Below are 16,459 nucleotides of genomic sequence, written 5' to 3' on the forward strand. Positions count from 1 at the left end.
GTACTCTCCATTCATTTTCATAGTTTTAACCTGAATAGGACTAACACTGGATGCAACCCTATCTATCTGAGCAGGTGAACAGCGCATATGGCAATGTGTTCTTTTCTGCGCATTAACCAGTGTCCTTCCGTGGGGCACATGGGAAGTATTCTTCCTGGTGAAGGGTACTATTTTTTAAAAGACAAAAACAAAAAAACCCCAGGAACAATATGCCATGCCTATACCCCAAAGCCAAACTTATTCTCCTCAGCTAGGCAAAGAACACATTAGCACCCTCTTCTTCCAGAAAGCAACTTACCTGTAGGCATCATCTGAAGACATGCCCATGGTCTTCATGATGTATGCAATGGCAATGGTGGCCGATCGGGAGATCCCCGCCAAGCAGTGCACTATCACCTGGCAGCTGGATACCTTGGCCTTATCTACGGCATAAGAAAATAGTTTTCAGGTTGATATTCTCAGACTCTATTATCTACATTGTTCTGAACAATCAAGAGGCTTGTGGCACCTTGAAGACTAACAGGTTTATTATGGCATAAATGTTTGTGGACCAGAATTTACTTCATGAAAGCTTGAACCATAATAATTCTGTGAGTCTTTAAAGGTGCCACAAGTCTCTTTGTTGTTTTGTCTGTTACAACCTAACATAGCTACCTCTCTGGAAATGATTCTGAAGGAAGGCCCTTTTAACCACATGGAAAGATGAAGTAAAAAAAGAAAAAAATATGAATAGTTTGAACAAGTCAAATATTTGTGGCTAGAGGTAGCAGCTAGAAACCATGACTTGATTCTGCTTCTTGGCTTGTCAGTAACTATGTTGGCCAAATTACCTAACTTTGTTTTTCAATTTACAAAAAGGGGCAGTAACGGTAATTTTCTTCATCCCCGACTGTTTTTTAAAGTAAATTCTAGCTATCTTTGGTAGCATTTTAAAACTCTTTATGGAGATGAGTAAGTCTCCTGCTCTAGGACGTTTTTCAGAGCAGGAGCGATGACACCATTTACTGAAGTGCCAGGATAATTGATGGACTTTCCTTGCTCTGGCAAGTGAATGAGATGCTCTGGCAAGTTAGTTTGTGACAGATTAGTGGAGGCTGGATACTTCTTTCCTTTTCTGTGACTAGGTTCCTACTTCATGCTAGAAGCTTAAAGTAAGGTTATTTGCATTTCTAGTCAACAGCTAACTGTTGCATTTCAGCTGTTTGAAGACCAGTGTTTTATAAGTTGAACTGATGCAGTCAGAAGGATGCACCAGTGAGTTTGGTGGAGCTTAGTCCCACAAACCATGCAAAGGATTGTAACCATGAAGAGCCTAATAAATTGTGCATTATTTATTTAGAAATATATGTATCACCCATTGTCCAAAAGCCAAGGAGTGGTTTACAGCACAATAAACAACGTAACATACATATATAACTTTATGTTGTGAACTGCTGCTCTTTGGTGTGTGTATGTATGAGTAATAAAATAAAATAAAATACAACTATCTGCATTTTGGACTCTTCTTGGGGGGCATGACTATGGGGGATGTCATGATGAACTCCTTCACTTCAAAATTCACAGCTACATCACTGAAAGAACACATACAAAGACAGCAGAAGAACAGCCTTTACTTGCACATTATCCTTTGGCTACTAAAGTACGGAATTTCCAGAAATTAAAAAGCAAGTGCGTAATTCATTTCCCATGTGTGGTTCATTCAGTCCTCATACCCTTGGCCAAGGATGTTTACTCAGTGACTACTTTAGTCGACTGTGTTGCAGTTTTCTTTAATGAAAAATACTGGAGAGACTTCCTGTCTAATGACGAGCCAGATTAAAAAATAAAAATCCTTCACAAACATATACAATATGGGGTGGGTTTTTTTAGGTTTCTTGGTCCTTAAAATGCTTCAAAGAGATTTTTTGGGTATTCCCCCACCTCTTCTATTTGCTAGGAAGAAAATTACTACTTGAACCCACAATCTCATTTAATCAGTAGTCTCTGGAGTCAGAATGAACATAGTTGTTCTTGATAAAGAAGAGCACCTAGATAAATCAAGTGACATTTCTTTCTGAAGCAGCACTGTTGTCCCATGCGGTATTAACTGTGGCTCAGGTGATGCTTCTGGCTTACATCAGTATTGGTATCTTTGCTATCTGGGGACAGGAAGGTTGTTTTGTACAAAGGGAGAAAGTGTGTCTCCCAAGGGCAGTCTAGGTGTTTTACAGCAACAAAAACTACAGTCCAGAAGAAGTAATTTAAAAGCCCATGTAGCTGCTCAGCAATCTTACCAATGAACTCAATGGACTTGTCAAGCCAGGGAAGGAGCTTCTCACAGTAATTGTCATTGACCGGAATGCGCATGAAGTGACTGTCACAAATGAAATCTGGCTTGGGACAAGAGTTGCTAGCATTGAGGACGTAGCTTATCCCATTCTGGGTCATCAGGTCCTGACAGAGAAAGATAAGTAATGGATGTGTGTCAGTGTGGTTCGGGATGTTTCCATTCACTCTTCCAGAGGCCCTAGGAATGCCATTGGCTCCTCCCCTCCCTCCTCCATCTCTGACTATGCTGCCCAACCCGCAATTTACAGGAGTGCTGCTACAGAGGGGTGTGTTTTGGCTGCCAGGTTGGCACTGCTGCCTGAGATCAATGAAGATTTAGGAAATCAATGGCTATGGCCACGGGACTCTGTGGGGAAGCCAAGACTCGCTATTAAAAGGTGAGCAGAAGACATTCATTTTGCAGAAAACACATAGAGACGCAGCCTGGCACAAATGCCTTTGGGTTCCAGCTTCTATTTCATCCCTCCTATTTTTCAAGCACTGAAGCCCTTCACTATGGTCTCTCTCTAGAGCTCCATTTTTTTGAACAGTCTCTGTGTAATAACTCTAACCTCAGTCCCTAGGAGCCAGCTGAGCTCCAAAGCTCATATTTTGGGCATTTTCTCCCTCATTCCCTTCTAATCCCTGCGTAAAATGTTTCCCCTTCTAGTTTAGATGCTTCCACCTAACCCTCCCCATGAGGCAACAATGCCCAATTGGTTCTCTCTTGCCCAAGATATGTACCCACTGGTATGTTACCAACAATTATGGTTTCTTTCTTCTTTAACTGTGTTTTTTCCTTCAACCAAATTGTCTTTCCTGATGTGATATCATAGCCCAAGCATTCTGGCACCTTTTGAAAGGACACTGCCTGTTCCCTCCCCTTTCCCATTCCCAATGCAGGTCTTTGTCCATTTTGGGGCTTGCTGCTGAAAGGGCTCTTTGCTTGCAGATGTGGGCTGCTGTTCCTACGCTCTCCCTCACCTCACCATCAGTCACAGTTGAATGCCAAGCTTAATACCTCATCATCTGGCTCCGAGGCTGAACATGGAAGAGCTGAGGTCAGTGTTATTCTTTAGCCTGCCTGGCACTGGACCCTGGCAAGAAACAGCTGGCTCCCTTGTCGTAAAACCTCTCAGGGTCAACTTTGTACTGCTAATGTCCTTAACACTTCCAAAGGGAACTCAGACTATGCCTCTACTTCTCTACACAATCCAAAAATGGCCCAAGACACCAGTGTCCCAATCAGACAATGTACAATTGCCCTTACTGGTGGCATACCTGCTTTGCCAACTAGGCCTCATAACTCTTAAGGGGAAGGGTTATTTAAGGTAAACACACCTCCCTCTTTTTGCCATGCTGTACCTTATTTAAGACATCTTTCTGGGAGCCTAGGTAGAGATGAGGAAGGATGCGAGTTGGGCCAACATTGGCCACTGGCAAGCATGGCTGGGAGATGCTCATTGGCAGGATGGCAGTGGGTTTCCCTTCACAGAGTCCTGGGAAGCAAGATGAGAAGGTGGCAAAGCCCCCTGGAGAAAGAAAGTAGAGGAAATAAGGTATGTGAGAAACTCTTACTATTTTTCATAGAATGCATTTTGCCACCATATTCTACAGACAGGGAACTGAGGCAGAGAACTAGCAGCTTGCCCGAAATTAAATAATGAGCCTGCGGCAAGGATGACAATTAAAACCCCATTTCCCCATAATTAAGAAAAACTTACTCACTGGAACTACTTGTATAATGTATAATATTAAGCATAATACTGCATAAGGCCCTAAGCTCCCATGAGAGCATCAGATGTTATTTGTAAAGCACATAAAAACAAGTTCCTTGGCTATCTGCCTTTGTTATTAAAAAAAAGGGGGGGCTTCTGATGCCATGTGCCCTCCTCTCCTCTAGAGGGCACATGCACCCTGCTGCATTATTTTCTTCTACAGATGTGAATGGCAACAATTCTATTCATTAGCAAAAAATTAAGCGATGCTCTTGGGGATAGTCTCATATTGCCAGTAACACAGGGCCTCTGTTGACACAGATCATCATACGTTTGTATTTGTAAATGTGTGTGTTTGTAAAATTCATCTCTTTAGTCCCTAGAATCGATAAACCTTCTCCCTCGCTTACCTATTACAATTACAACTATCTAATTACTAGTGGCCCCTCCAGATGCTGTTGAACTGATGGACTGGAATTCCCATCATGCCTGACCACTGGCCATACTGGCTGTGTCTGATAGTACTTGGGAGTCCAACAACATCTAGAGGTTTCTCCAGCTGTTAAATGCTTTTTAACCCGCTTCCCTTGTCACACTTCAGTCCCCTTTTAACCAATAACCCATCACTCCTTTGTTAGTGTTTTGCTATGCCCTCCCTCCCTCCCTTGAGGTGTACAACACTTTGTATGTTGTCTCTCTGCAAAGGGTTGGGGCTCTCAACCTATTACTCAGTCAGTTAACTGACTGAAATAAAAATTAACAAACTCAGAAAAGTGTACTGTTTTGTGGGTATTTAAATGAAGGCAAACAATTCTTTTGACTAATCAACAACAGCCAATCATTTTCACTTTGGGAAATAAACATATTGCTGAAATCAAGACACGTGTGATGCTTTCAACTGTGCTGTCATCAGTATGGAACACCAAATCGAGTGTCCTGTGTACGCCAATAAAAACCCACATTTTAAATCTCAGATTAATGAATCAGCTCATTTATCATACCCATTAACTGCTTTATTCTTTCAGCCCTTACTATATTAGCAGAGAAGCTGGATTTACCATTCACCACTTCCCTTCATGTTACTGTGCATATCTTTCAGGACTGTCTTTTTTCTTTTCTTTTTTGGTCATCCACAGATTCCAACATGTCAGAGAGCCTACTTTAAATCCCTAATGTCTCTCCAATGGGATGAACTATTTTTCACATTCCCTTTTAATGTTTTAGGAGACTGTCACCTCCCAGCTGCATGAGCAAGCAGCATAGGTTTGTTCCAGCCTGCAGATTTTTAACTGATTACAAAGCAACCAAGTATCTTAGTGACGGGGAGCAGCAGATAAACACACTGTGCTAAATAAAATAAATTGAATCTGTAGGGGGTGGGTGGGGAGCAAGGGAGAGAGAGAGAGAATGTATGCAATTCTAGGAAGGCAGGAAATAAATTACCTGCACTGGAATTTGGCCAGGATGCTATGGGCTAATTTTACTCCTCTTTTATAAATAGCCCCCTTGGGATCTTTAGCAGCCACATGCGAGCAAGACTTGTCATCTTAGAAACAGCAGTTGCCAGCGTTGTTATAGGTTTAGAAAGGCCTGAGGGAAGAAAGTTGCCTAGAGCAGTGTTGTTGTTTTTTTAAAAATGTCTATCTTTCTGTACACTATCTATGTTAACCTCTCTGCCAAGCATGTCCTGCCATGGCTGCCATGAAACCCCAGTATACTGCAGAAAATTCTGTAGCATTTTCTACAGTATGCCCTCAGCTCATTCAGATGTGCTGGGCCTTCACGTTACCCTGTGTGAAATCAGAATGGGACCTAGGGTACAAACACACTTACTGTTCTGCCAGTTCCAGTGTGTCTCTACCTCTCTTTTCTGAAAACAGGGATGCATGACACCAGTCAAACCCAACCCCTTTTTACTGTAAAACCTGGTAGGAGCAGCTTGAGTGCAGGGGGTTTTTTTGGACAAAAAAAATCAGCTTCAAAGAGATTTCGCAACTGAGTGGCAGATCAACAGATTCCCCCTCCAGGTGTGGCTGATGGAAACGTTTTGCTCTGGCCACTAGTGTGTTCACAGCCATAGAATACTGGTCTTCAAATTGGTAGGTTTCATTTATCTATTTATTTATTTATTATTTGATTTATATCCCGCCCTTCCTCCCAGCAGGAGCCCAGGGCAGCAAACAAAAGCATGAAAAACACTTTAAAACATCAGAAAAACAGACCTTAAAATACATTAAAACAAAATAACAAACAAACAAAAAAAACTTTAAAAACATCTTAAATAAAAAGGGTTAAAAACATATTGTTTGGGGGAGAAGTTTATTTAAATATATATATATATATATTAAAAAGCAATTCCAACACAGACACAGACTGGGATAGGTTTCAACTTAAAAGGCTTGTCGAAAAAGAAAAGTCTTCAATAGGCGCCGAAAAGATAACAGAGATGGCGCCTGCCTAATATTTATAATGTATAATGGACTGCGATCCCGACTTATGACTACCCTATGAATAGGGTTTTCATGGAAAGCAGTATTCAGAGAGGGTTTACCATTGCCTTCCTCTGAGGCTAGTCCTCCTCCGCTGGCTAGGGCATGCTCAGCTTGCCACAGCTGCACAAGCCTGCCGCTTCCTTGTCCTCAACTGCCAGCTGGGGGGCAACTGGGCTCCTTGGGACTGTGCAGCTTGCCCACGGCTGCACAGGTGGCAGGGCACGTAACCCCTGAGCCACTCCTTATGGGGGTGATCTTTAGCTGGCCCTTGACACCCAGGAGACACGAGCGGGGATTTGAACTCACAGACTCTGGACTCCCAGCCAGGCTCTCCTCCCCACTGTGCTATACCAGCTTAGGAGCTTCTAGTGATAATTCTGGTTTAATTTAGCCCTGCCTAATATTTAAGGGGAGGGAATTCCGCAAGGTAGGTGCCACCACACTAAAGATCCGTTTCCTATGTTGTGCAGAACAGACCTCAAGATGGTATCTGCAGGAGGCCCTCACCTGCAGAATGCAGTGATCGACTGGGTATGTAAGGGATAAGACGGTCTTTCAGGTATCCTGGTCCCGAGCTGTATAGGGCTTTGTACACCAAAACTAGAACCTTGAACTTGGCCCAGCAGCATATGGGCAGCCAATGCAATTCTTTCAGTAGCGGGGTGACATATTGGTGATACCCTGCCCCAGTGAGCAGTCTCGCCACCGCATTTTGCACCAGCTGCAACTTCCAGACCAACCTCAAGGGCAGCCCCACACAGAGTGCATTACAGTAATCCACCCTGGAGGTTACCAGCTCATGGACAACAGTGGTCAGGCTATCCCAGTCCAGAAACGGCCGCAGCTGTCTTACCAGCCAAAGCTGGTAAAAGGCACTCCTAGCCACTGAGGTCACCTGGGCCTCTAGCAACAAAGATGGGTCCAGGAGCACCCCCAGACTACGAACCTGCTCTTTCAGAGGGAGTATGACCCCATCCAAAGCAGGCAACTGACCAATTATCTGAACTCAGGAACCACCAACCCACAGCGCCTCCGTCTTGCTAGGATTCAGACTCAGTTTATTGGCCCTCATCCAGCCCACCACCGAGTCCAGGCAGCAGTCCAGGGCTTGCACGGCCTCTCCTGATTCAGATGTTATGGAGAAATAGAGCTGGATATTGTCAGCATACTGCTGACACCCCGCCCCAAAGCTCCTGATGACCGCTCCCAAGGGCTTCATAGAGATGTTAAACAGCATGGGGGACAAGATGGTACCCTGTGGCACCCCACAGCACAACTGCCAGGGGGCCAAAAGACAGCAACCCAATGCTATTCTCTGAGATCGACCCTGGAGATAGGATCGGAACCACTGTAAAGCATTGCCTCCAATACCCATCTCACCAAGTCAGCCCAGAAGGATACCATGGTCAATGGAATCAAAAGCCAGAGAGATATCAAGTAAGAATATCAGGGTCACACTACCCATCCTTCTCCCAATAAAGGTCATCCATCAGGGCGACCAAGGCCGATTCAGTCCCATAACCAGGCCTGAACCCAGACTGGGATGGGTCAAGATAATCTGTTTCATCCAAGAGTACTTGGAATTGCTGCGCCACAACCCTCTCAATCACCTTCCCTAAAAAGAGGGTATTTGCAACCTGTTGGTAGTTGTCACAAACCAATGGGTCCAGGGTGGGCTTTTTCAGGAGTGGTCGGATCACCTCCTCTTTCAAGGTGGCTGGAACCACTCCCTCCGGCAATGATGCGTTGACCACACCCTGGATCCACTTGGTCAAACCCCCTCGGCAAGCTTTAATAAGCCAAGAAGGCAAGGGTCGAGAGGACAAGTTGCTGGCCACATCATCGCAAGCACCTTGTCTATGTCATCAGGTTGAGGCCAGCTCTACCACCATACAAACATACAGTAAAAAAACAAAGAAGTGGGTTTCCTAACGTCTGCATTCAAGATGGGTCCTCATAAGGTGGAAGACTATGGAGCTTGAAAATGGAAATGGACTGCCTTCTAGTGAACAGGGTTTTCATGATAAGCGGCATTCAGAGGGGGTTTACCATTGCCTCCCTCTGAGGCTACTCCTCCTCAGCTGGCTAGGGCCTGCTCAGCTTGCCACAGCTGCACAAGCCAGTCCCTTCCTTGTCCGCAACTGCCAGGTGGAGGGCATCTGGGCTCCTTGGGACTATGCAGCTTGCCCACAGCTGCACAGGTGGCAGGACACATAACCCCTGAGCCACTCACTGTGGGGGTGATCTTTAGCGGGCCCTTGACACCCAGGAGACATGAGCAGGGATTTGAACTCACAGACCCTGGACTCCCAGCCAGGCTCTCCTCCCCATACTTTGCTGCAGATGCACATTAAGAGGGAAGGGCCATAGCTCAATGTCAGAGCATCTGCCTTGCACACAGAATGTCCCAGGTTCAATCCCCAGGATCTCTAGGTAGACCTGGGAGAGACTCCTGCCTGAAACCCTAGGGAGCCACTCCCAGACAGTGTACGGAGCTAGAAGGAGCAACGGTCTGACTCAGTATAAGGCAGCTTCCTATATTCCTAAGATTTGTAGGATTGGGCAAAACCAGTCTTTCAAGGAAGCCCTTACTGGTCTTCTCATTGAGGAACCTCCCCCTAGCATTATTTTACTGGTAGATCTCATCCCTCTGTCCATCATATATAATCTCTAGATGAATCACAGCAAACATAGCTGCAGGCCTTTGTACTTGAAACAGACCTACGTCAAAGTCATGCAGCATTTCAGTAGTCTCCCTCTCTCTTTGTGGCTCCCACGCATGTACACAGAGCTCTTTTCTATTTCATGCCCGAGTGGCTAGCCAATAAAGCGGCCCCATGTACAGCACTAATTAGAAAAGCAAGCCCATACACTGGGTGGATGGCTGGGATAAATGGCAAGATTTCATTTCCGAACAGATCCCAGGGTGATTTTTCAGATGCTGCAGAACATGACATATCAAGCAGCACCCGAATCAAGCTGATCCTGTTCTAGTTTGGAGCTTCAGGCCTGTACTTGTTCTGTTCTGCTCCCCAAAACTTAGCAGCGAGGGCAAATGAGAAAGATTGGGCCTCCTCTGAAACACTAATGTTTAATAATAGCAAGTATCTGCAAGGTTTGCTTTCCAAATTTTTCATCTTATATTGGATTTATACCACTCAAGTGGAAATAGCTTCAAAGATGAAATGGGAAGAAATGTTTGCTTGGGCACCAATTTCTAATACAGTTACGGCAAAATTCTTTTTTCAAAAGAACGGCATTTTCCATCCCCGTGCTAGGCATAATTTAAAGGCCATACTTTACATGAAATATTGTTGCTGGCTCCTCTTAGCAGAAGGTAAAGCCTGACTACAAAGCTCATGCAAGCAATTTCCTTGAGATAACCTTAATTCTAACACTTTACAGGGTTTCTTTTTTCTCCCCCAACAAAATCTGACAGAAGACCAAGCAAACCAACCAACATCCAATCCCAAACACTAATAATTTTTTAGCAGACAATATCAGCTCTGCAGCCAGCTAAACTTCTCATAAAACACCGAAAAATTTCACAAGGTTTTGTTAATTTGGGATGTGAGGAGTTAAATGCACTCCGCAACACCGCCTCCTCTGTGCCTCTTTGTGGCATGACATCACCCCTCAACTGGGATATTAAATTAGAATGAATGAAACAAGATTAGCACAGGTGCACATGAGCTCTGGCTACTCCTATCTTTCCCCCCTCCCCCTTTAGCACAATAGCGTCTATTTCACCAGGAAGCATAAATCATGGGGTTGGGAAGAACGTATTAAGCATATGTAATTCTCTCCTTTCTCTTCGACTGAGGGGTGGAGGATAATCTAAGAGTCTAGAGACTTAGGCATCTGGAAAGACTAAACAAAAGAAGCCATCCTACACACAGCCTGTTGTCGTGCGCACATATGTAGTTGTGTTACACCTAGTCCAGTCCATAGACTCTAGAGAACAGAAGTGTGTATTCTGACTGGCAGAGGCTTGCAAAGGCTGAGGGTCAAACTAACTGTGACAGTGGCATTTAAATATAGCTCTGACTACCACCCTCAACATAGATCTAAAGAAAGCAGGAGTAAGAGGTCTGTTTTTAATTGCAAAGTGGGTGCAGAATCCTTCTCTTGCTTGCTGCTTCTCTCCCCACAATCTTCCCTCTTCAAGCACTTTTCTCAGCAGAGCACACTGCTAGTATTGGAGTTCAGATGAGGGGGAAGGTGCAGTGGAGGGAACACACAGAGATAAGCTGTGTGCACAGGATTGTTAGGCATTTTACAGTAAAAGACCCTTATTTTTCTATGTGGTTGGGGTAGAGTCATGTTTAAGCAGGTCTGCCATCAAGTCTAGTTTGCTCACACATGCAAAACATGTGCTCTGTCACTGAACCATAATTCCCTCCTCCCTAATGAGTTATTCTGAATACTCAGAAGAAAAGGCAACAATAATCAGTATTCAACATGTCTATCAGGAAGGAGAGAGCCAGTGTGGCGTAGTGGTTAAGGTGCTGGACTACGACCTGGGAGACCAGGGTTTGAATCCCCACACAGCCATGAAGCTCACTGGGTGACCTTGGGCCGTTCACCGCCTCTCAGTCTCAGAGGAAGGCAATGGTAAACCACCTCTGAATACCGCTTACCATGAAAACCCTATTCATAGGGTGGCCATAAGTCGGGATCGACTTGAAAGCAGTCCATTTCATTTTCATCAGGAAGGGAAGCAAAAAGGAGGTTTGTAGTCTTCCAACAGATGCAAGAGACAGAGAAACCACACTGTGTGTTCATGAGCACAACCTATGAATTGAATTTACACTGGACATCCCGCTTACACTGTGGTGTGCTAATCTGCACTGCGGTGTGAATTGGTTGTACATCAGCTATGCATCATTGGTCATCCTTGCCATGTTGTAATCTGCGTTGCAGAGCGGTGTAGAGGAGGAGGCCTTGTAGTGCAGGGTTGTCCTCTACCACTTCTTAATTTACATTAATACCTTCCTGCCATGTTGGCACACTAGCTCCAGATGGCAAAGACACTATTTCAGGGCACAAATCACTGGACAGTGCTATGCTCTTGCACAGCTCCCATTCATTAGAGTGAGAACTTCTCCACGTCTGTTCTGCCCTTTGAGATTTTAGAGTATTCAGAGATGAAGAAACAAGCCATTCATTTATTTGTCCATTATGCCCATTTTCGACGGGGAGAAATAAACCAGCTCAGATTATATTATACTAGATGGGTTTTCAAATACATCCCTCACCCCATATAGATTTCCAAGACCCAGGCTGTTCTTATCTCTACCATCCCTACCAGAAAATATAGGAAGAGTGAATTTATCTGTCAGCAGATTAACTGCCAGTTCTGTTGAGAAAAATGCAAGCAAGTATGCAGGGGCTATTCAAAATGCCAGTGAGGGGATGCACTGAGGAAAAGAGTGCCCAGCATCTTGCATTGTTCTTGATATGTCTTTCTCTCCTAACTAGGTTTTGTTTAGGAGATACAGACCACATGATGAACATGACCTAGAAAAGGCTGTATAAGTTACGGGACAGAATAAAGAAAATTAGGTCTGCCTCAGTCCCACTGGAACAGGGTGTGTCTGTGTTAAATACCCAGTTAAATTTCCTCAGGCTAAAAAGGGGTTTAAGCACTCCTTCAGAGGAATGAAAAGGAGAAAATATAAATGCTTGTTGTTCTGTGCCTTAAAGTCGATTACGACTTATGGCGACCTTATGAGTCAGCGACCTCCAATAGCATCTGTCGTGAACTACCCTGTTCAGATCTTGTAACTAGGCAAGGAAGGGTGTGGAGGAACACGAGGGGCAGGAAAAAAGGAAGCAGGGGCCTGAAGAGATACCAGACAAAGGGAAAGGAGCACTATCTCTGAGCCCAGGGCTGTGGAGTTGGTATGTCAAACCTTAGACTCCAGACTCCTCTATTTTTCTACTGTCCGACTCTGACTCTGACTCCTTCATAAATGGCAAATGTATATTAATTTTTCTGCTGTCTGACTCTGACTCCTTCATAAATGGCAAATGTATATTAATTTCTTATTAATAATAAATTGATATTAATATCAAAATATTAATTTTATTTTGAAGTCGGAGTCAGTACATTTCTACTGTCTCCGACTCCACCCAAAATTGCTTCCGACTCCGACTCCATGACTCCGACTCCACAGCCCTGTCTGAGCCACAACAATGACTTCTTAAAATTAAGAAGAAATTAGAGGTTTTTCTTTTTAATTTTAAGAAGCCAATATAGCTTAATGCAAAAATCACAGAGGTCAGAAGCAAGGTCCCTGACATGACTGATTATGGTGTTGGCTTAGCTATTAATACATGCTAGCTGCCCTTCTACCTTCAGATCAAGCAAGCAAAAAATAATAATCTTGGGCCTTGTACAGTTGTGGTTCTTTTATTTGTTAGGCTATATGGCCTGGAAATGGTATTCTCTTGGCATGAGTGGAATCAAGAGAGGGAGTGCATCTGTATGTGGAATAGCGTGGGTGGAAAGAGCACTCGGATTTCTTATAAGTGCTCCCTCCAGCAGGAGATCTGGCTGAGGCTTTGGGAGAGGAGTCAATTCTTCACCCTGTTGAGAATCCTGAGGCTGGCCAGACTTGTAGGCTTCAGACAGGATTCCCAGCCAAATGCAAATTCAATCTACCTGGTTTGTAGAGTGTCCTACAATTTGCAAAGGTGGGAGCTACACAGAGTGGATGTGAGTAGATATTGGTTCTAATAAGGAGAGAACTCGACACCTGCTCCTCTTAAAACAACAAACAACAAGAATGTCACCTCACAGGAGCACAGCTGGGTGTCAGCAGGGGGGGGATTACTCCCCACACAGACCTCATTTTTAGGGATCAAGCTACTCATAGACCAACTTCTCTATTTAAGCATCTTGGAGATGTTAAATAATTCAGCATCATGCCATCCAGGAGAGATATGGATATGCTTTTAAATGGCACACAGAAGACAACTTCCAAACTCCTAGTTTTGCTTTGGCCATTAGATAAAGGCTGATTCACACAATCATTCTTTGTGTAACCAACAGCATTTTCCCCAGTCTGCACTACACTATGCACATAGCAAATGAAATGTCTGAATTGATCATAACAAGTACAATTGGCAATTTTGCACATTATCTCTCAGCCTGCATAAGGAAGGCTTGTGGTGGTGTTCAATTTGCACTGGTGTTGAATTATTCAGAGGGTCACGTGCACACAGTGCAATCTAGCCTAGAAAAAGAAAGCACCCAGCTATTTGTACAGTGATGTACTTTGCCATTAAGCAAACAGACTTAAAGTGGTTTTTACCTTTTACTCTCCTTCCACTATTATTTTACAGAACTGGGAAAGGGACTTGGATGCAAAAGATTAAAAAATCATATATAACACTTAGCATTTGTTTAGAAGGGGCAATTCACATTTCACATACATATCTTAACATCTTTTTACAAGAACATTGTAAATATTATTCCTTAATTGCAAATGTTGTTTGTGAAGCTACGAGAGGGAGAGAGAGAGAGAGAGATCCTTGTCCAAGGACATCTAATGAGTTCATAGCAGAGGCAAGATATGAACCAGGCACTTTGTGATTTATAGATCAATCTCTTAGCCACTATAGTACACCACCTCTCTGGGATCACAGAAGTAAATTGAGTGAGAAAAGAGAAGTCAGGTGGGCATTTCAGTCAAATGTTCCTCACTGTGGGAGACATTCTGCATTAGACAAAGTATAATATGCTTCTCAGATAAGGAAGCTGGGAGATGAGAAGACTGGACAGATTTAAAAGTGAAAAAAAGTGGAATGTCCCCTACAATTTGGGACACTTGAAAGGGGTGTGTATCTGTTTTGTGAGCAACATACAATACACAGATTGAATGTGCCCTCCCACCTGGTGCTCTTTGCATCTGCAGACTCCTATTGGATTCCTTTTGAGAACCTCAAGTTTAATTTGAAGGGGCGGGGAGGTTTTTATGGTTATCAAAGTAAGCTTGCAGCAAGCCTGTAGGCAAAGGATAAAAGGTCCACATTTATTTTGCCATATGATACTAAGACTATTTTTGTTGTATAAGGTGTTCAATCTGTGCCCTACCCTCAATATATAGCTATAAAATTATTTATATTGAGCTAAAGTCTCTCCAACAGTATACAAATCTCATTCTACAGTACTAACACCAATTTTAGGTATGGATATGGGCTCATCAGAGAAAGGTTTACTTTTTTCTCTGAACTTTCTTCCTGCACATTTTATCCTATCTTTCCTCTGATGCACTGGGAAAGTATGGAGATGTTCAATTTTAACTGTTATTTTCTGGCCTGACAAAATAAGATAATTCAAAGATTCCCTTTGAAAACAACTTTTCATACTGATAAAACCCTGTTTTAGCCATATGCCCATTTATAGAAAACCATTTCTGAATCACAAAGATATATAACTAAGTAAATAACTAGGTCTAATAGAAATGACCATTAGTTTTACAAAACGAGACTGTAAACAAGAAATTCTAGTCATATTGCGTATTTCCCCATCCCCCCAACTTTACTAAAAAACCTGCCTTGGTATTTATTTATTTATTTATTATTCTTTGGCAATATTAACTTGTTGCAGTGTCATATGTTTCTAAAAGCTGTAAATACAGATTTAAAATGCCTTTTATATTGCTGATTTGCCAACTTAAATACACAACAAGTACCGGCAAAATTGGTCAGCTTTATGTGCCATCATGTAGTGAAAGGAGTACTCTGCTTCACCACACAGCACATATTCAGCTTCCAGCTCAACCTGCAGTTTTACTCCCAACTGGTTCACTCATGGTTAATCAGTTTCTCAGCAGGTGCAAACGAGCCCAGCTAGTAGCAGCTGCTTGGGAAAACTCTAGAGAAAGTCCCAAGAGTTTGGGCAGATGTCTTCTGTCCTTGAGGCTGAAGTCAACAAAGCTAGACTTGCACATCCTAGTGCCTAATCACTACAAAATCCTTCTCTTCTCTCATTATAGTATAAATGCCAGAAATAGCATCATGATAATCAAAGTATCAAAAAAGAGTCCATCTGCTGTATGAGAACTAGTTTCTTTCCTACCATGGTTGTGTTTTAAGTGCTTAGCATCTTTTTGATCATGAGGAAACCATTATATTATTCCCTTATACCCAAGATCCCCTTTGTTAATACTGGTATTTTCCACAAACTTCCCTACAGTTTCATAGAAATTCCTTAGATCCCCATGATTTAGTTCCTTCTTTATTTAGTTACTGCTTTGTAGTGCTCTGTTTGCAATTCCCTCTTCCTCTTTTTGGTGACCGTTTAATTAGCTTTGTGCTATCTGCTTCGAAATTCAACTCCTCCCCTGCTCATTTTTCTGTTGATGTGGATTCCTTTCTTCTTCCTAATCCTTTCTTCTGTCCTTGATTTCTGTTTCCATCTACTCTTCTGTGTTCATTTTCAGAGCAGTCATTTCTTTTACAGCTGATTCTTTTGCTCCATCTTTTTTCTGACCTGACTGGCAATCTTCTTGTCACTGGCTCTCACCTTCTCTTCAATTCCATGGCTCATGTTTGAGCAGCAGAAGCTTTTGGCGCAGCTTCTGCCCCCCCCCCCAATTTTTGTTAATAATCTAATTCTTGGAACTTTTGTAGAGTATTAATTCCCTTTTTTCATCTCGTGTCCTTCCATTGCCATTTTCCCTCTTTTCTAATGATTTTGTCTCCAGTTTTGATGGAATCTATCTATAATGCTCCAGTGCTCCTACTTCCCCAAATATGCCTCTTTCTTTTCGTTTCCTTTTCTTTCATCTCATCTCACTCATCCTCCTCTAACTACATTTTCATCTCTTGCTCCTCCTTTCCCTTTTGAGACTGAAGATCTTTCTTTGTTTCCAAATATCTGCTGCCTTAATCATCCCTCCGGTCTTTTCCCCTCTCTTTGTTCCCTACTCT

General features: G+C 43.1%; 1 protein-coding gene across 6 annotated transcripts in view; it reads right to left on the bottom strand.

Moving 5' to 3' along the window:
- Window positions 1–16,459, bottom strand: part of DUSP8 (dual specificity phosphatase 8) — a 123,270-nt gene that overhangs the window by 2,792 nt on the left and 104,019 nt on the right. For all 6 annotated transcript variants that reach the window (XM_061610118.1, XM_061610119.1, XM_061610120.1 and 3 more), the window contains 3 exons: window positions 3,673–3,839; window positions 2,274–2,433; window positions 299–422 (listed from right to left, as the gene is read on the bottom strand). In XM_061610118.1, the coding sequence (XP_061466102.1) occupies window positions 299–422; window positions 2,274–2,433; window positions 3,673–3,839 (451 nt within the window). The remainder of the gene's footprint in view (window positions 1–298; window positions 423–2,273; window positions 2,434–3,672; window positions 3,840–16,459) is intronic.

This window comes from Rhineura floridana, chromosome 2 (assembly GCF_030035675.1).
Source record: "Rhineura floridana isolate rRhiFlo1 chromosome 2, rRhiFlo1.hap2, whole genome shotgun sequence".
NCBI classification, from domain to species: domain Eukaryota; kingdom Metazoa; phylum Chordata; class Lepidosauria; order Squamata; family Rhineuridae; genus Rhineura; species Rhineura floridana.